General features: G+C 28.9%; 1 protein-coding gene across 3 annotated transcripts in view; it reads right to left on the bottom strand.

Annotated features, from left to right (window-relative positions):
* Bruce (BIR repeat containing ubiquitin-conjugating enzyme) overlaps positions 1–21,670 on the bottom strand; it is a 265,772-nt gene that overhangs the window by 186,148 nt on the left and 57,954 nt on the right. For all 3 annotated transcript variants that reach the window (XM_075366104.1, XM_075366105.1, XM_075366106.1), the window contains exons 13-19: positions 21,021–21,220; positions 19,925–20,115; positions 16,245–16,550; positions 13,918–14,178; positions 7,569–7,780; positions 6,476–6,646; positions 3,941–4,032 (exon numbers count right to left, since the gene is read on the bottom strand). In XM_075366104.1, the coding sequence (XP_075222219.1) occupies positions 3,941–4,032; positions 6,476–6,646; positions 7,569–7,780; positions 13,918–14,178; positions 16,245–16,550; positions 19,925–20,115; positions 21,021–21,220 (1,433 nt within the window). The remainder of the gene's footprint in view (positions 1–3,940; positions 4,033–6,475; positions 6,647–7,568; positions 7,781–13,917; positions 14,179–16,244; positions 16,551–19,924; positions 20,116–21,020; positions 21,221–21,670) is intronic.

Genomic DNA, 21,670 nt, shown 5'->3' with positions numbered 1-21,670 from the left:
TGATTATGTACCACAAATGTGTCAGCCACCACTACTAACCTGGCTCATTCTAAACCATTTTCTAATTGCCAATAAGATGCTGCTTCTTCAAAGGGGATAAATAAGGTGGTAAAACTCCCTACAGGACCATCCAGGGACTCTTTTGTTTCCTAATTGGGAGGATGCAAGTAAACATATAAAACAGTAGCTTATTTCAAATTAATCATTAGATTAAACTGATCATATAATAAATTATAAAACCTATCACAAACAACCTTCAAATTTTAACAGCTAGCCTTGACCATGTTTATATGTCATTGCAAAAAAAAAAATACTTGAGCTGATAGTTATTTCTCATGTAATATCTGTTTTTAACCTCAATTCAATCACATTTTAAACAAATCCTCTTCTTTTTGAGAGAAATAAAAAAAATACATAAAATAATTTTTTTTTAATTTTTAATCAACACAGAAATTGCTAACAATTTTCCATTTTTCTCCTTCATTTTATTTTAAAATTATGAATACTATGAATACCATAACTAGAAGTCTTATTCTTTTTAAAATGTTTTTCTCAATTATTTTTTTATTCTAGGCAGACAGTTAACTTATAATGTAGTTTATTAATGCCTTTAGTAGTGCGAGAGTGGAGTCCCTCCTTTAAATCGAGAATTACAGATTCCAGCTTGGCTCAGTTCCAAATAAATTCCATTTGAAGACTATAGAGTGGTTAAAGTTACTTGTTTATATACCTGCAGTCAAACAGCAACAGCAGCCAAGTGGCAAGTGTTCCAGTCTCATAATCATGAGGTCTTGGGTTCAAGTCTTCATGTTAACATTTTTTTAACTTTAATTTGTTCATATTAATATCCAGATTTTTTATAGTATAGAGTATTTCTAATATTTATATGAATCTAGAAAAATATATATACAAATTTCACTTTTCTACCCAGCCATGTGACATATATTTTTACAGACAAACAAAAAATTAAATTTGACATATGTAAAACTGCTTATATTTAATTCAAGAAGAGAGAAAAAATAAAGACATTAAAAAAAATAAATTTGCTTATCTATGACAGTGGGCTTCACAATATATTAAAAAATATTAAAATATGTATGGTATGCTCCAAAGTGACAGCTAAATAAAGAGGTTTTACCAATATAAAACCTCTTTAAGTGCATTAGGTTGCACTTCAAAGGGAGTTTTTTAATCTCCAATTACGAAAAACATTTACATGTCTTTACTGTATGTTTTTGGTGCTGAAAATACTCATGTTTCATTTGTTTTTTCTGATAATTAAATATCGCCCTACAGTTTATAACAGCAAGCTGAAAATTAAAATAAATTTATTTGTTTAAATTTCCTTTCAAGTATTACAAAATTATTTTTTTTTGTTTATTTGTTAATCCTTCAGTCCCATGTGATTTTTATCCAAACATGTTCATAAAGATCTTTCGGTTAATAAATGTAATACTCAAATAAAATATTCAATCATCAAACATGAAATTCTAGTTTTTTTCTAGATCATTGTAAATATAATACTACAAAAAAATCATCTATGTTAGTATATGTATGTAGAAAAAAATTGAAAAGTGGGTAAAGTTAAAAAAAGGTTGATATGAGAATTTGAACCTGAGAACCTCTCAATTATGAGACTGGAACAATTGTCACTATGCTTCTGCCACTGCTGATTGAGGGTATACAAATAAGCAACTTAAACAATTCAAAATCTTTAAATGTAGTTATCTCAGAAATGAGGCCAAGTTGGAAGCTGCTGTTATGGATTTAAAGGATGCCCTCCATTAGAGATTTAAAGATGCTATTATGATTGCCTTCACGGTAAACTGACCACCTGCCTTTCTCAGACAGAATCCTTTATGGATTTCTTTTAAATCTAATCTAATTCCTTTTAACTCACCAATGAATGATAAGATCTATGAAGATTTTCAAAATTTAAATTTCTAAAATCTATCATTGTATAAAACAAATCACTTGGATCATCTAATTACTTATTTCTTTCTCTAAAAAAAGCTTAAAATTAAATATGCATCACATCATGACATAGCATTAATTATAAATGAAATGAAACTGGTCTATCAGCATGAGACATAGATTAATTTAAATGTACAGGGAATAGATTATGAAAATGTAAATATCCTGTGTATTTAGAACTATAACAATATAAAACATATTAAAGCAAGTTTATCTTTGAGAACAAACTTGCTATAATCAAATTGTAAATAATAAGTTAAAACTAGCATTTATACACAAAGTTTACGGTATAGTTTCTTTTTTGTTTATTTAGGTTTGGACATAAAACAATCTTTACGGCAACTAAAAAAGTAATGTAACTTTTTTCTTCCTACTACAGATGGTTTAAGATGAAATAAACAATTATGGATATGTCTACTACATTCTTACATAAAATCAACAACTACAGTAATATAAAAAAGTATGACGGCAAAATAATTCTCTGTAGATAAGAAAGTGGTACCATTCAGGATGGTACCACTGAACTTCATTCTCGGACAAGATTAAGCGCTATGAAACAAGAGGCAATTCGTAATGTAAAATATTATAAATATTTCAGGGCTAACATGATAAATTAAGAAATAATGAGTATCAGGTATAATATATCACCACATAGGGCAATGACAATTTTTAAGTACACAGAAACAATCTCATTAGAAGCCCTGAGAAGACTTTGCTTGGGGTTTTTGAAGTTGTACTAAATTCATATTGCTATTCACAACTATAATCAACAACAAATCAAAGTATAAAACAAAAAAAAAACAAATAATTATTTACCAATTCACTATAAAGTAGATGAATAACCACTTAAAAATACAATTTAACTTAACAAGTACAATGCAGTTAGCAACAGTCAGATATTATAACCTTTTAGTAAGTCCTAAAATTAATATGTCCTGCAAAACCACAAAATGGCTACAAAGAGACATTAAGTGTCTCTTAATGTTTTTTTATTTATAATTAATAAAACTCACCATGAACATACCAACATAGCAAACAATAAAAAATTCACCAATGTATATAGTAAGCTTTTCAAAGCCATGGAATTTTTATCAGGTGTAAACATAAGGGTTGTGTATTACCATCGTTGGATATTAATATTAGTAAGAATTGATTATGTTATAAATTAATCTTTACAAGTAACAGTGGTAATATTTTAGCTGATAAAAGCATTTATAATTTTATGATGAACACAATTTGAAAAGATGATTGTTATTATACAAAACAGCAAATTTACAATAAGCTTGCTATCTTGATATGTTCAAGCATGATCTTTTTTCTTTTAAATATTAATTGCAGCACACTAAACATCATGAAAAAAATATATATATATTTTTTTTTTAAAGTAATATTCAAAAATGTTTTAAATCTAATTTCACGCTTTATACTTTGGAACAAACAAAACTTATTTTATTTTTATGCAAACTCAATAATTAATATTTATTGATAATTTGTGAAAATTATCAATAATGTTTGTAATATATATTCTTGTATAACTAAACCAATTGGGTTACAGAGAATGAAATTAAATTAAAAAAGAAATATAAAAAAATTAATAAAGAATCATAAAATATTGAGTATAAAAAACCTGTCAAATTTTTAAGAAACTTCAAAATGATAATCTTCATTGGGATAAGTTTAATTAAGAGATTAATTTTTACATTATTTCACACAGTGGCATGCATGCCATAGATACTATCCCTTTTTTCATTTCAATAATTACAAATTACCATGCAGTTTTATTTTGTTTTATACTTAAAAGAATATACCATAAAATATAACAATACAGCACTAAAGTAACAGCAAATAAAATAACAATAAATTTACCAGAAAACCCCACCATTAATACAAATATAAAAGCATTAGATGTAGACACCATTAATTACAACAGCTTACAAAAAAAATATACAAAATAAAAAATTCTTACATATTCATTAGACGTTTTCTTAGCAGCATCTGATGTAGTAATCTGCATAGGCTGAGCTTCATACAAACCAACCCATGGGTTGTTAACACCACCTGTTTAAAATCACTTATACATTTAACAAATTAACTAATTCTATTGATGACAGAATAAAAAAATATATTTATTACATGCAAAGTACAGTTCTAAAATTTTAAACAATGTAACTTACATGTTAACTTGACAAGTCATTTAACTCTTTTAACTGCTTTATTAATATCCATGTCATACATAGCCTATCATCCAGCAGTTTGGAAGGCTTTTTTTACTTATTAAATCTTAAAATTTCAAAGTGTTTCCTTGTACTTTAGTGATAATGTAAGATTTAAAAAAAAAAATTTACTGCAGTATTTTTATCCAAACTGCTGCATACTGCATAATAATTTCTGCCAGCAATGAACTGTTCCTTCTAAAATTTCTGAGATCAGGAGGCAGTCTTCAAACCAGCAAAAGGTAGCATTATTATTATACTATGTTGTATTACAGTAGTCATCAGAACTTTTATTGTATAATTATTTTTTACACATTATTACTTCCTTATTAAGAAGTAAAGGAAGTATTGTGATCGTAAAAAATTTAATTTTCAGATTTCGATGGAAATATCCATTTTGACCATCCCTGAATCCATTTTGACTAGTTTCAACGTGACATCTGTACAAATATACCATATGCATGTATGTATCTCACATAACTCAAAAATGATTAGCGGTACGATTAGGATGTTGAAATTTTGGATTTAGGACTGTTGTAACACACAGTTGTGCACCTCCTCTTTTGAGTGCAATTGACTGAACCAAAAGTATCCAAAAAAAGCCCAAAATAAAAAAAAAAATTGGATTTTGGACTTTTTCTTAACTGCAGTAATAAGCATCATTGAGAGCTTTTCAACAATATATCATAAGTGGTACTTATTTTCATTGGTTCCGCAGTTATAGCCAAATGAAATTTTAATTAATGAAATATTTGGATCTTATAGGGAGAAGGCACATCGATTCAAATCAGACGTTATCTCTTCTTTTTTTTTAATAGCAAAAAACAATCTCAATTGTTTTACAATTCATTTCATTTCATTTTACAATACATAAAAATTCAATAATAACAATAAAAAAAACATTATGAAAAAATATCCAAAGTTATAATGAAATAAAATTTTAGGTACTTTTCATTTTAAAAATGTATATGTAATTTAATAGGCATACAAGGAAGTTATGTCTACAGCAGATTTTTTTTATTCATGTAATTGACATTCAAGTATTACATTACATTCATTAATTTAAAAAAATTAATTTTCATTACATTCATGTAATTTAAAAAAATGGATAATAAATCTGGACAAACCTTCTAATAAATCTGGATAAACCGTGTTGACCTCAAGATCAGCAAAACCATTAGTTTGTTTTCAGAGTAGTCATTTGTATAATGAACTAGATCATCTGTTACCAACTTTGTTCGAAGGAGTGTCGCACTTCATGTACAAACAGCATTTTTTTTTACTTATACATTTTTTTTAACCATATAACTAAATTATAAATAATTTTAAGAAATGAGGATCCTAGTAAAATATAAAATTAAAAACAAAAAAAAAAACAGTTTTATGCATGTAATTTATAAAAAAAAACCCAAAACCTACACTCACTAATATGCTGATTTTCATAGTAGTACATTTTAAAGCAATCTCCTTCAGAAGCTATACTCTTAAAGGTAGAATGGATTCACATACACCACCCTTCAAGACAGCTTTGAAACTCGTTGTGTGGAATTTCTTCAGAACTGTGCTGTACTTGCTATTGATGACATTAATGTGAATACATAAAATGCATTCTCTTCAGTCTACTTTGTCTTCGGGGAAAAACTCAAAAGAGGCTACATCCAGTGAGTAATGTAGGTGTTCAGACAGCATTTTGTGTTCCCACACAAAACTGTAGCATTGTGACAAAGTGCATTGTCATAACCCAAAATCCACAAGTTGCTGGTGAAAATTTCATGCAATTATCATCTTATCGCCTAGCCTTTTTAACACTCAAATACTAGGCTTGATTCACTGTTGATACAAATACACAATGAGCACCTTTAATATAAATAAAATTAATAGCACTTTATTTGACTTTTGATTTGAACTGATGCACTTTTTAAATTTGAAGTCTTCCACTATGCATCTTGTGCTTTGTTTCAGGGACATATTGGTAAATTCATAACTGACACGATTCAGAATGTAGTCTGGTCTCTCAAAAGGTTTTGAAAATTTCATAGTCTTCACATGTGCTTATTTTAATTAAAGAAATAATTGTCAACACTGTTCACCAATCTTGATTTACTTTAAGTCCAACCCTGGTCAATAACATTCCATTCTGCAGATCTCTGTTCCACACTTTTATACAAATGAAAATACAATGGTATAAGTGAATAATCAAAAGGTGGGAGGAGATAACTGGCTAAAAAAGCAGATTATTTAAGATAACTACATAAAAATGACAAAAACAATCATTTGTTGAAACTTACAACTTTCCATTTTTTCAAGTTTAGTCCCATCACTAGTTGAGTGGCAAGTGAAATGAAGAGGTTCAACTTCTAGCAACCCTTTCATATATAAATTTGATGTTAGTCCTTTTAATCGAGCCAAATTATTAAATAGATTAGGCTTGCCACTTTCAGATTGATTGTTTCCATTACCTGAAAGAAAATAATGCATTTTTAGAATTATGAAAGTAATAACATAAATAAATGTAATCTGAAAAAGTTTTATCATTATATAATTGTTCAGTAAAAATTTTAAGGTGTTACTAATACCTAGAAACACTATTTGGAGGCAAAATCTCTTTAAGTAAATGACTAAACCATAACATTTTTATCAAAAATAGGCTGCTACAAAATTTGTTGTACAAGTCTTTCAATATTATTCTGTCATTTCTAAATTAATTAAATACCAGTTATTTTCAGAAAGGTTATGTACTAACAGTGTTGTATTACATGTAACTTGCATTGGTTTTTTATTATTATTGTACTATTGAAAATCGTTCTATTACAAATAACACAAATATGTAATGACATATTTTTTATTGTGAAGTAATAAGTTACAATTTACTACCAACTCAACTAAATAAAAAAAATACATCACTATAGCTTCCAAATCAAACTTGCATGATAAATAGAGATTCTATTTGTATAATAATTTTGATAGTACAAGAATTAACTGTACAACTTCTACCTCTCTCTAGTGCAACTAACTGAATCAGTGCTGGTACTTTATCTGATAAATCATAGGCTTTATCATATAAAACCATGTATGAGTGCGCATACACATATGTACAGTTATGCATGTGTGCACATGCATATACACATACATGCCTGCTAACAAATACGCTAACATGCCTAAATGTATGCTGTAAATGAAAGATAGGTTGTCTTTCAACATAGAAGGAACATGTAAAATGACATATAACATGTAAAAAAAACTTAGACCAAACCACCTCATTAAAATACTAATTTATATAAAAATTGGTTTATTTCAAAATTAATTAAAATTATAAATCTGATTGTGATTTATATGTTTCAAGAGTAAATCAATTTTTACAATTTAGAAAAAAATTGTTACCAAATATAGGTAAAAGTTCCCTCAGGTCGATAGGTTCAGCAGAAACACCAGAAAAAAACGGTGATGTAACATTAGGTGCACTATTAGACCAGTTGACATCCTGAGCAGCAACAAGACTAGCATAAGTAACCGGCATCGATGAAAATTTTGCTGGAACAGGTGGTTCCACATCAAACAATTCTGCTTCAAATGGCGTACCATAAAGACCAAACCTTAAAAATAATCAATCAATTAAAATCTATATAAAAGAAATCGATTATAACTTAATAAAAAAATTATGATTAAATCTTAAAAACGCAATTCTATTTCTTACAAAACTGACCAAATACACAGTGGTAATGGGTAATGCCAGAAATTGTAAATAATATACAGAACCCACAAATTACCAATCCAAAGAAAACCTGACTCTCTATTACACATACAGTAAAAGACACATTTATTCAAAAAATAATTTTGCACTACTGAAATTGAAAGAATTTTTAACCACCTGTAACCTCTGTTAAAGGTGGTTAAAAATTTTTTCAGATGGCAAATTCTTAATGGTGGTTCCATTACAGAATTTTTTCTGTAAAAAAGATAAGTGAAAAACATTAAAATGAAATATACTTCTTTTTCAAAACATATTACGCCTTCAGAAGAAAATAAAAAATATTACATAAGACAATCAAACCCCTGCCCCGAGCAGTACTCTTATTACCTTTCCAAAATAAAAATCTAAGTATTGTGATCTTCACACTTTTCTTTTTCAAAACAATAATGCATTTCAAAAAAAATTTTTTAAATTACATAAGTAAAAGAGGATCATGTGTCTTCTTGTCCACCCAAGAGCTCATGCCTCCTACCTCATCAAAAATAATCAAATTAGAAATAATTTATGTTAAATCTGTTTTGTTAAACGTGATATACCATAGGCAAGAATTAAAATATGTAATTGTATTCAAAATGTTTTGGCCTCCTTGCCCTCCACATGTCAGGTATTCTCAAACCCTACATTAACAAAATCTAAACAAATATATTAATTTTTTTTTTTTCAAAATTTATTCTGGCATTAAAATTATTAAAAATCATATAGAAAAGGTTTACGTTTTCTTGTTTCCCAAAAGGTTAATATGCCTAAATCTATAAAAATTTTAACAAAGAAATCTCAAACAGGGATTTTTACCAAACTTTTAAACAATATTCTCCCATACAAAAATATTAAAATATGTGCAAGAGTTTCAGCATCCCTATCTCAATAGAATTCTTACCACCACCTCCCTTCCTAAATCACAGAAAATAAACTATTAAGTTAGTTGGAACTCTTCTTTTTTAACACATTCAGTGCCACACGGAAATTATCATACTCTTAAAAACCCAACTTGTGCATTTTTCTTATTTTGATTTAATTACGAACGTAACCTACATTTATGAATAATATATTACATTTTTAGTGATAATTTTTCAAAAATGACTCTACGGGTGCCTTGGGTGAAAACTCTAGTTGTAGGACCAGCGGAAGCCTCTTTGCCACCAGCCTTGTTGAGATAATAAAATACTTGCATATGCTATTTTTTACAGTGTTGATTTATCTGTATTGATACAAATTGTGTACCATTTAGTACGTTTATTTATATTTATTATACAAGAAAAATAGGCTTAAAATTGAGACATCAAAAACAAATATTTTTCAATTTTGTTTATTATAGATAAATCTAATTATTACACAAGCAGATACAATAGCACGAAAATTAGTAATAATAATCAGTAATATAACTGAATTATCAGCAATAATATTGAAAAAATTAAGATACTGTGAACTAATTATACATATATCCAAAAACTCAAACTAAAGCACAAGTAAGAGATTTTCACAAATGACATATATAAAAAATTAAAATGTCATAATGAAATAGGCCATTATACTTAATACTTCATACATAAAAACAATGCACAGAATATAGAAATTTTTTTTTTTAATTTTCACATCTAAAAATATTAAAAACAGAGTTTACGCCTAAACATTTACATGTGAAAGGACACAAATCATAAAGATCAAGACATATCTTATAATAGTATATTGTATCTTTCCGCTTGCCATTTTTTCTGAAGTATGCAACCTTGTTTTTCATCACATCTGCTAATGAAATGATTTCCATGAGCAACTGGACCAGGCACTATTTCCTCCCATTATGAACTTTCGGGTAACAATTCCTCTCTTACAGCCAATCAAAATCGGGTAAAAAATTTTAGTATTTTTGTACTTGCAATAAAGTTCAAAAGAATTTGGTAACATCACCTTAATATGAAAACCCAGTTTTTTATATAGTTTTTTATTGAAAATATTATCATCCGTCACATCTTACATTTCACTATCATATCCCCCAACAATAATAACATTGACGGAAAAAAATAATTTTTTTAATGTTTCTTTCAGCATGATACCAATTCTTGAATTGCTTTTTTGCATACATTACAGATCTGTAAATACGATTTTTCTATCACCCTTAGTTTTAAATAAATTACACTTCAAAAAAACTAAGAGAAAATATAGTTAAAATCTGTAAAACGTAAATAATTTTGCAAAACCACAGATTTGTGTTAGAATGATTTTGCTTTTCTTTTATAAATAGCCCAGGAACATCTTGAATATTGTCTAACAGTAATCAACTACCATGTCAGTATTCAATTTCCCGTTAGTGGCTTTCCATCACTGAAATGTCTTTTTTGAGAAGTTCAACATGTTTGTCACTCATATCTTCAAGGTTGTCTGGGGAAAAATCCAGATATCAGAAGAGGAAATGTATTTTCAACAGTATATTACATTCCATAGCTCTGTATGAAGTAAGAAGTTGATTAATAACACCGATTATTGGAAGATAATTCAAAATCAAAATCATTGTTGTCTTCTTCAGTAATGCCTGATTCTTCATCACTGCTTTTGAAACATACATTCAGAGGTAGCTCAGGAACTGGAATAATTTCACTGTGAGGTACAGGCCTGATTGCAGATTGCAATGAAGGATATTTTACAGTATGTTTAGATTTTTTAGAAATTCCAGATACACTTGTTAAACAAAAGTAATAAGAGGTTATATGATCCTTTGGTTCACACCAAACCATAGGTACACCAAATGGGTGAAAGGTACACGGAAGGCTTTGCAGCCTTCCGTGTACCTTTCACCCATCCTCTTAAATATACAGAACACTTAGTAGATACTATACGAGGAGCCCACGTCTTATCCTGATGATCAATTTAACACTGAAAGTACAAATGATATGCTTTTTTAATTAAAGGTGTAATGTTTTTTCTATTAGATATTACAGTAAACTAACAAAATATATATATATATATATATGTGTGTGTGTAACGAAAGGGATCCACATCATTTACACAATTTCGAGGCATTATGACACTGCACTGTTAACAAATTTAAGACAGCAATAAGATTGAACAAAATTAATTCATTCCTAAATCCAGTGCTTAATACAAACAACATAGTTGTGTTTTCAACTACATGTTTTGACCTGCACAGACATGATTAATCTTGTCCATGAAGGCTCACTGTTCAGTATTAAATATGATGTCATATGTGACTATGATATGCTTTCATTCTTTGTCTAGTATTGTTTATTTATAGCTTACAAATTATATTAACAAAGTTAAACAATAAAAAATGAGCTAACAAAATACAACATAGGAGCTTAATAAAATGCTAACTATATGCTGAAAAATGAAAAAAAATTCTTTAATTAAAATTTAAAAATTTTTCCAAAATGGCTAATGATAGAAAGATTCTTGAGTTCATATTCAATTTCAGCATCAAAAAACAGATTAAAATCATGTATTGCATGTTAGGAAACAAAAATTATGTTATCAGTGTAACTGGAGTGTCATCATCCCTATCAAAATCATTATTCACAATCTAAAATCACTTTTTGTTTGTCATGTGTTATAAATATTTGTGACATTAACATTATGATGATAATATCATAATTTTGAACTACATTATTACAAGGAACATAAAAACTCAAGGTCAAAGAGGTCAGGCACCCCCCACTGACCCAAGATCACACTTTAATTAATCCCAAATAAGTGAAAACTTATTCACATCTAAGTTCTAATTGGCCCTCAGTATCAATCAGATAGACCTCACAACTAGTACAAAAGTAATGTTTGAGAAAAACACTTATTGAAATATTTATACATGTTAAATTTTTGTGTACATAATCCTATACAACAGCAGCATCAATTTTAATAATGTGTACAGGATGTTAATAATAACCATGAGATATTCAAGTGAGCACATCCCCCATCTAGCAATGATCAAATGAACCTACCTTCTGTGGAAAACACTTGTTAAAAAAAGATTAACATTAATCGTATTATGGACAAGCTAATACAATTAACACATTTAATCATAAAACATTGAATTAAGTCTTCTTACTTTCTAAATAACAGTAGCTGTAAAATAGCAGCTGAATGTTTAAATTTTAATATGCATATTCAAATACTGGCATGCTTCATGTTATTTTCAAGGACAAACATAGCTATTTAAATACAGAGATGAATATCTGCTTCCAGATGATAAGCTAGGATATATAGTTCTAGATAAATTAATATAAAATACAACTTCTCTAATATTAATAATAAAAGGCGTTGTATTGATACAGTCATTTTAAGTAAACAATTTTCAATTTTAAGAAAAGAAAAATTGTTTAATTAAATTTTGAATTAATAATTATAGTTAGTTATATTAATTATAGGTATAGTTAGTTAATAGTAACACAAAATTTGTAATACAAAATACTATAAATGTACAATATAAATTAATATAAAATATATAACATAAATTAATAATACAAAAGTTCCCGAACTAAATTAAATAAAAATACAGATTTAAAGATAAGCAAATTACTCGCATCAGCCCTCTAGACAGAACCTTTCTCTAGTTGTACACTCATTGCAATGCCGGTAGAGCCTGTCAAATGCTCTGGAGAAATCTCTTTGTGGGATCACCTTCAACTGCTAGGTGCAAGCCCTTTGGATGACCGAAATGTCATTGAAAAAGCAGCTTTTCATCTTCAACTTGAGTTTCAGGAACAGAAAATAGTCTGCTGGAGCCAAGTCGGGTGAATAGGATGGGTGGGATAAACGGTGATTTGATTTGCTGCATAATAACATGTTAAAATTGTACCCATGTGTGCCAGACATTGTCGTGCAAGAGAGTTCAACTGTACAGATCCCAGTACTCAAGCTGAATTTGACAAATGCAGTAAATCAGGTGTTTCATTACTTCAAAATAGAATTTAGAATTTATGGTTTGACCAGTTAGGACAAATTCATGATGAATCGGAGTTGAATAATGCAATCAACATCGTTTTCACTCTTGATGTTTGCTGCCTGACTTTCACTGATCTTTGTGCTCCAGGACTCAACCAAGCAGCAGATTAACGCTTCATTTGCAGATCATACATGAAGCACCAGCTTTCATCCCTAGTTACAATTGTTTGCAAAAAATTTGGGTTGCTATCGGCAGTTTCAACAAAGTCTTGAGCGCAAGAAAGACACATCTGTTTTTGTTCTTCCGTCAAGAAGTGTGGAACAAAACAAGAGCACACCTTCTGGAGGTTAATTTTTTCTGTTAGAATTGTATGTGCCGCATCTTTACCAATGTTTAGCTGTTCTGCTATGGCCTGAAGAGTAAGATGAGGTTGTTCGAGCAGAAGTGTGCGCATTTTCACAATATTTATGTCATGAACAGCTGTTGACAGCCTCCTGCTTCGTTCATCATCCAACAACTCTCTAACATCTTAAACCACTTCCACCATATATACGTTGTAGTACAAGATGCAGCTTCATCACCAAATGCTTGCTGTATTATAGAATAAGTTTCAACTTAAGATTTTTGAAGTTAAACAAAAAATTTTATAGTGCTTTTCTGTTCCTTGTCGCAAGCTCGCACAAGTTCACATGAACACAACATACATGACCAAATATAATTCAAAACTGGAGTGATGAAAGATGATGAAATTTTGTACCACACTCGTCAGGCAATGTATTACATACTGCCTTGGTTGTCCAAGAGATGGTGCTACTTGTATTGACTACAGAAATTTAGTTCGGGAACTATTCAGACCTACTGTGCAATTTTACAACAGTTTTACAACAAAATTTGTTAATCTGAACATTCAATTTCATTTATAATATTAAAAAAATATTTTTTTTAAATTTATTAACTTTATTCAACAGCACAATTATATGTATAAAATTAACTAACAGATAATAAACAGGTGATAAAATAACAAAATCAGAAAAAACTAAATAAGATTTTTAAAAAATAATCTGGAGTTATCATTCCAACATACCTACCTAGATCTTAAGAGAAGATGATTAGGATTTTGCCTTTTATTTAAATGACTAGCAACTTGTCGCAATAACATTAAAGCTTTATATGAAGCTTTAGCAACAGAACTCGGATTAACTGTAATCATACGAGCTAGACAATGGAAATACCATCGCATAGCACCAGCTGACCAACTCTGTAATACTGAATTCAAACCCTCCAAGAATGCTTCTATCAGACTCTGGTTGAAATCAACATCAGTACTGTTCTCTAAATTTCTCATTCCACTAAAAACAAACACAGTAAAATATCACATCACCAATGATTGTAACTAATAAGAAAAGTCTAAATTATTCTATATTACAATTATAAAAATTATCACACACAGGGCAAACAAAAAAATTATACTACCGTTAAAGTTATACTTTTTCTGATATATTAAAAAGTTTGTAATGCACAACATACGATTTTAAAATAGAAACTTCAACATGAGCTAAACTAGTTTTTCTTAAGACACCCAGCTTCTGATTCTTTAATTAAAATACACTGCTTTATCTGCTTATCATTTTCTACCTGCTTATTAATCAGTTTCTTTTTGTTTTTTTTTAGTAAACAAATTTTAGAATTAAATGTCTGAATTACACAAAAAAAAATTTACTTACTTAAATGTAAGTACTGATCATAGTAAAGAAAGAAATAGCTATTAGCAATACTATACAATATTAAAATCATTTACAGTGGAATGGTAAAAAAAAGCACAGCAGAAAAATGTTTAAATTTTGAGAAGTAAAAAGCTATTTTATTGGTTTTGTAAACAAGAGAATGTAATTTTACTGATATTAAAACTGTCCTTACCTTCTAAATATTAAAATAAAGAAATTAGCAGTCCAAATTGCATAAGCTTGCACTATCTCTGTTACACAAACGAATATGAACACTAAATAAATAAACTTATTATTTATAAAAGTAATTATCTTAATCAAGCAACACATATTTTTATTTCTTTTAATATAGTGCAAGTCCAACATTACAGAAGTGCATTTTTCCATTAAACATAAAAATTATTATTAATAAAAGATCCACAGTTAATGAAGATTAGGCTGTTCAGTGAAGTCTGGATTCCTCCAATAGACTAATTCACGAAATGTTTAATTTAAACAATTGACTCTATTAACACAAACCTTATGAATAAATTAAGACAGTTAATCCAAATAACCTTTCTTTCTTTTTCCTGTTTAGCCTCCGGTAATTACCTTTCAGATAATACTTCAGAGGATGAATGAGGATGACATGTATGAGAGTAAATGAAGTGTAATTTTGTACAGTCTCAGTTTGACCATTCTTCAGATGTTTGATTAAATGAAACCCAACCACCAAAGAACATCGGTAACCACAATCTAGTATTCAAATCCATATAAAAATAACTGACTTGACTTGAACGGTGGAACTCTAGACTTCCAAATCAGCTGATTTGGGAAGACGCATTCACCACTAGACCAATCCGGTGGGTTTAATCCAAATAATCTAATTTCTTAATGCAGTGCTATATCTCAATGGAGATTTAAAAAGGATTTTTAAACAGAATTTAAATATGATTTTTTTTTGTTATAGCCAAACCCTTCTAACACCTTCATTCTGTTCACCGCAAGATAATGGTGAACAATCTTAGTAAGGTTGGGGTTACTGAACACCCTAACTTTCAGGGAAAGCATATAAAATATCACTTATGCCTCAGATGCTTTACAACTACAAAAATACCGACAGATTGTAGAAAAACATAAAATTTACACCTTTCTGGGGATATAACAAATTATATATACTGTATGATTCATAATAATATTTACAAATATCACAATATTTACAAATTTTTATAATCTGTAAATTTAGAGACAACCCTAATATATTTATTAATTTTCTTTCTGGTAATACAGATCTATACAGCTATCTACACTTTTTTTATGGAAAAGAAGAATTTTGCAATGTGTGAAGAAAATGCCCAGCCTGATTGTGATTTATAAAACTCAAAAGTTTTATGAATCTCAATAAGGTTTTGACTTTATTTAAGAAAGACAGACATTACCATTCCACTATGGAAATCAGTGAATATGATTACCATAATGAATAGTAACATGCCAACAAATAACTGTGATAAAAATTATATTCAAATGTAACCATATAAAAATGGAAATTCCAGATTTTTTTCATTATAAACAGTACTCATTTATCCAATAAGTCAATAAAATAATAACATTCTTAACAACCTGCTTTCATTTTACTGATTACACAAAATTGAACTAAAAATGTTTATTACTATTCTGCTAGACAAAAACTAATAATACAAAAAAATACTAACTCGCTACATAATGTGAAAAGTTTTACACATTTTTGGGCAACAGATCGTCCTCCTTGTATGAAACATTGTTTTATTAGTAATGGTAGGTAAGATTCAACTATCTTAATAAAATCCACTTGCATATTAACTAAACTGGAATGACTACATCGTAGACGTCCAAGACGAATAGCAGCAATCCAATTCAATATATCAAGAGCAATACACTGGTTTACTTGCCCTTTATCACCAGATTCTCTTTGTTTACAAACAACTTTCAATAATCTTTCCAGAAACGAACTTGATTCTAACATAGCAAATCGTTCTAATCTGAAAAAAAATAATCAAAACTTTATAACACAAATTAAACTAGTGTGCAAGATATATTGAAAAAACATAATCATCAATAATATATTGAAAAGAGATTGTTCAACTACATTGTAATTTTTTATCTGATAACCTTCAGTTTACTAAAGGGGAGGCATGTTTTTAAGAGTAGTCTATTTTGAATTTGCTGTTTATATAAGCGATGTAAATATGAGGCTCGGCTGATAAATTTTGTACACTAACAAGTTACACAGAGACAAAAGGTACAATCGAGTTGGGCATGGCAGCACATTATAATTAAAATCCTTCATCACAAACCTGCGATAATGCGTAGAAACCAGTTTACGGTTTGTTTTCAGCAGCAATTAGAATGGAGTCTGGTACAGCCAATATGTCAACGCGGTTAAAACAACACACAGTGATCAAATTTTTAACAGCAGAAAATGTGAATCCTATGAATATTATCATTCATTTAAAAGTGGTTTACGGTAGTGAAACTATTGACAGGAGTACTGCAAATAGGTGGTCATTGAAATTTTATGAATGTGAAGCTGGTAAAGCGACAATTGAAGACAGACCTCACAGTGGACGACCAGTTTCTGTAACTGATGGGAAACATCGAAAAGAGTTGGATGATTTGCTTCAAAGTAACCGATGAATCATCCAGCAATGCATCGCTATTCAATTAGGCATACCTAAAGAACGAGTAGGCCATATTATCGAGCAGTTGAGTTACCGTAAAATCTGTGCACAATGAGTAGCACACAAACTCTCTGATAGCTCTCCTTAAGCTGAAGTTTGAGCCTATTCCGCATCCACCATACTCGCCAGATTTGGCTCCATGTGACTTCCACTTCTTCCCTCATCTCAAGAGAGATCTCAAAGTAATAATTACACCACCAATGATGAGATGAAAGAAGCTGAGGCCACTTGGATCCGATCAAGACTGCCAAAATTTTTCAGTGATGGAATGCAAAAAATTGTCACACATTGGGAAAAGTGTATCAGTGTAAACAATAATTATAATGAAAAATAAATACAGCATTTTGTAGCCAAGTTATTGTTATTTTATTAATTTTTTATGTCATCAAATAGCTTTTTTGTTCCCATGCTACGCATAATGTGCTAAATTTATCAGCCGAGCCTCATAGTTGGTGCTTGCGTAGCTCGTTTATTTCAATACATAGTTTTCTGTTAACAACAAAAGATTAGTCATTTTTCTTGTTAGTTGTTTATATTTATCCATTTATAATGAATGCTACAATCTTTCATCCCATCAAGTGTTAAGTACAAGGAGTAATCTGATTTCTGAAGGCACAGAACAGTTCTGGGCCAAAATTCAAAGGCAAATTTGTGACACTTACAAACCAAACATTATGAATAACATTAATGTAAAACAGTAAAGCCATTCATTTCCAAAAGAGCAAACAAAGAAGGTTCATAATGAAGTACATACCAGTCATCGGTGATAACGAATGATTTGATTGAAAAAGTTGATGAAAAAATGTGAGAAAACCGGTGCTTTACTATGTCATACTATCTTTAGTGTTTCACAATCTTTGATTTACGAAACAAGTGATTAAAAAATTGCGTGCCAGATGGGTGCTGAAGACGATAATCAACAAACACAAGGAAAATGTCTTGCTGCAGCACATGTATTTTTACGGCGTTATGAAAATGAAGGTCTGATCACATTGTTACCAGAAATGAAAACTGGATTTCTTATTTGTACATTGAAACAAAGCAGCTGTTAATGTATTCGCAGCATTTATCATCTACATCGAAGAAGTTCAAACAAGAATGTTCAGTAAAGAAGCTTATGGCTATTATTTTTTAGGACAAAAAGGGTGATATGCTTGTTAAATTTAATGATCACAAAACTACTGTAAATGCCAAAATGTATGAAATGTTAAATACCTTAAAGAGCTATAAAAGGCAAACGACAGAATGCTATCCTGCAGGTATTGTTTTTGCATGACAACACCTGGCAAATCAGACAGTGGGGCAATTGGAATTTTTTTGGAGAATCTTCAATTACCCACCCTTTAGCCCAACTCTAACTTTAGCTCCTAGCAGCACACATTTTTCTTTATTTAAACAGCATTAATGCCTTTTTCATTATTTCTTTTATTTTCATCTTTCTTTCATCAGAAAGGTTTGACAATGACATTGAATTGAAAAGTTGTATTACTGGATGGTTTAAATCACTGGTGGCAGAATTTCTTGAAGAGAAAATAACAGCTAGTGGAAATGCTGTTTCATTAGTCGATTTTTTCATCAGTTTCTATGTTTTCATCAGTTGAAATTGAAGGCAGTTATGTAAAAAAGCATTTCAAAAGTGACTTGTTTTAAGAATGTCTCATATAAATATGTTTCTTAAATTAACTCCCTGTCTCTTTAAATACCTGTATCAAAACTTTTGAAAAAGTTCTGTCATATTTTGAGCGATGTGAGGATGGACGTTATAGAATCACACTTGCACTCCCTTAGTGAGCACACCTTGTTAACTATTCTAAATAGACTTGTAACTTTTTCAAAATTTTGCAGTACCTTCCTCTAACTTTAGTTTCTCCACACAGCAGAAAACTAATCAGAATAATTTCCTTTGCCTTTCCTATCCCGAAAAAAAACTTCAGTGATGACAGATAGCCACCCAGATCCTGCTTTAAATCAAAATAGCAAGTTTATAAACTTACCAATTTATATAAAAATTACTTTTCAAAAACACTGATTCATTATTAGTTATAAAATACTTATCACACAATGTATTACCATCATTATAAAAACTGTCATGATCTAATGAATAAAATATCAAATTATAGCTAACTGAAAAATGAACTTTCTTAATAGGTGTCAACTTATATTTAAATAATTCAACATGCTCAGTTTATGTTCATTTATAAGTGTGCTTTATCTTCTGGTTTTGATGCTTTAAATTGTTAGCTTTTAAGTTTATTTTCATCTATTTTGAACCATTGTTTTTTTTTTATAAGTTTACATCTGCAAATCATTTTTTTTTTAAATCTAATTTTTTTTATTATTTATTTTTTATATTTTTAATTTATTCTTTTTTTTATTATATGTCCTCATGACCATCCATAATGAAATGATCAGCAATATTTGAATTTTTTTTTTTTAAACTTTATATCAATAAATATTGTAAAATTGCTGTTTAAAATACAAATTAGTTTTAGCAATATGAACTCATTTACAACCATTACTATTTATTCTATAAATACCACTACTATCAGATTTACCTTGCAATTTAATTTTGTTCTATACATAAAAATCAAATTTTATTCTAAAATCCTGTTATCAAATCTAGTTGTATTTTTTTAATATCATACATTTTAACATTAAAATTATTAATTACAAACCTTTCATTAGCAATATCAGTCTGTTTTGTTTTCCGTATAGTAATGGATACTTCATGTAACCAATCACAGCCAATGTACTCTGTTTTCTTTGTTGCATTTGTGAGTCTTTCTACAAAGCTATCTGGTGTTCCACTTGACATTCCTTGAACCTCCCAGCTCAAGCCTTCAGATTTGGCTTTTTTATTAGTACCCTTAATTTAAAAAAAAAACATATATATACATTATTAATTAAATTTCATCTAATCAATATAAAGTAAAAGCTAAATTATCATTTTTAACAGCTTATATAAATTAATTAAAAAAACGAAGCAAAAAATTAATAAGAAATAATAAATATATAAAAAATAAACAAGTATTCATACGAAATAAAAAAATAATAAAGAGTTGCAAACCATTAACTTTTAATTAAAATAAATGTAGAGTTAAAAAATTAATTTATAATTAAATTATTATTAAATATAAAAGAAAAGCCAAATCTTCAACTTTCTCTTACTAGTGAGTCAATCAGAGTTGGCCAACACAATGCATTCACCAATTCTGAAGAAAAACTTACAAATAGTAGCTTAAAATGAAAATCATCTCTGTTTTCTGGCGAGTTCACTCCAATTAGTTACCTAAATAAATATTCTTATACAGTTACACACTTCACATCAATCAGTTGTGAGCAGAGCAGCAATCGTATACTCAGCATTTCCATTGTAAGAAATTTTCAAGTTTTCCTGGAAGGTTTGCAACCATTCAGCTTAGAAGCTGAAGTAACTCCACTCAAGTAAAAAATTTAATGCTTTTAAAAACTAGTAAAGAATTTTTATCAATATCTTTTAGATTTTAAAAAAGTGATGATATACACTGTAAAAACACAATTTGTACAAAAAACTAAAAAGATCATTTCAAGAATATATTAACTAAAACAAGATAAGAAAATTTTGAATATTTACTTGTACTAGCAGAAAATTAAATGTAGATAATTATTTAATGAATTGGGCAGAAGGTGGCATTTTTCAATAAAGTTTTTATATGCTTAAACAATAATGCAAAATATTTAAAAAATAAGCTTAGCACAAATAAAATGACAATGAAAATTTGTATTACTTACAGAGGCTGGGTCTGACAATGCTTTCATATGAACTAACAGTGTTCGACCTCGCATTCGAAATAATTTAAGACTTGAAAATGTTATAGTTCCGGCTTGCTCAGTTAAATCTAAACAGGACGACAGGCTTATAGGGCCACACAATACCTCCATGTTATGTGCTCGTAAGAATTCTTCATTTGTAACAGGATTTTCCACAGCACCTGAATAAATTTTAAATGATTTGTACATCCTTTTTAATTTTCATTATTAAAACTAACAACATTCACTGATAAAACTCAATAAATAAAACACTAATACTTCAGAAAAAGATAACTGAATTTCTTTATATAGCAATAATCACCTAATAATAAATCAAGGATCTACTTCAGGAATAAAATACTTTATCATTTTATACCTAAAAAAATCATAAAAAAGTAGGTTATTTGAATTCATTTAATGTGAATATCCAATTACTCCAAAACACTTAAAAACAATTCTATTCCTGAAATGGTATTACTATAAAGTATAAAATTATTATCCATAAATTTATTTCCAAACATTTAGGCTTTTATAAACTGGTTCTGAGGTGTTATATGTTGTTATGATGTATCAAAGTTTCATATTTTTTTAACAAAATTCTATATATTGACAGTAATATTTAAATCCTTTCA

The sequence above is a fragment of the Lycorma delicatula genome, chromosome 5 (genome assembly GCF_047948215.1).
Source record: "Lycorma delicatula isolate Av1 chromosome 5, ASM4794821v1, whole genome shotgun sequence".
Lineage (NCBI taxonomy): Eukaryota > Metazoa > Arthropoda > Insecta > Hemiptera > Fulgoridae > Lycorma > Lycorma delicatula.
This window is presented reverse-complemented; position numbering and strand designations above follow the sequence as displayed.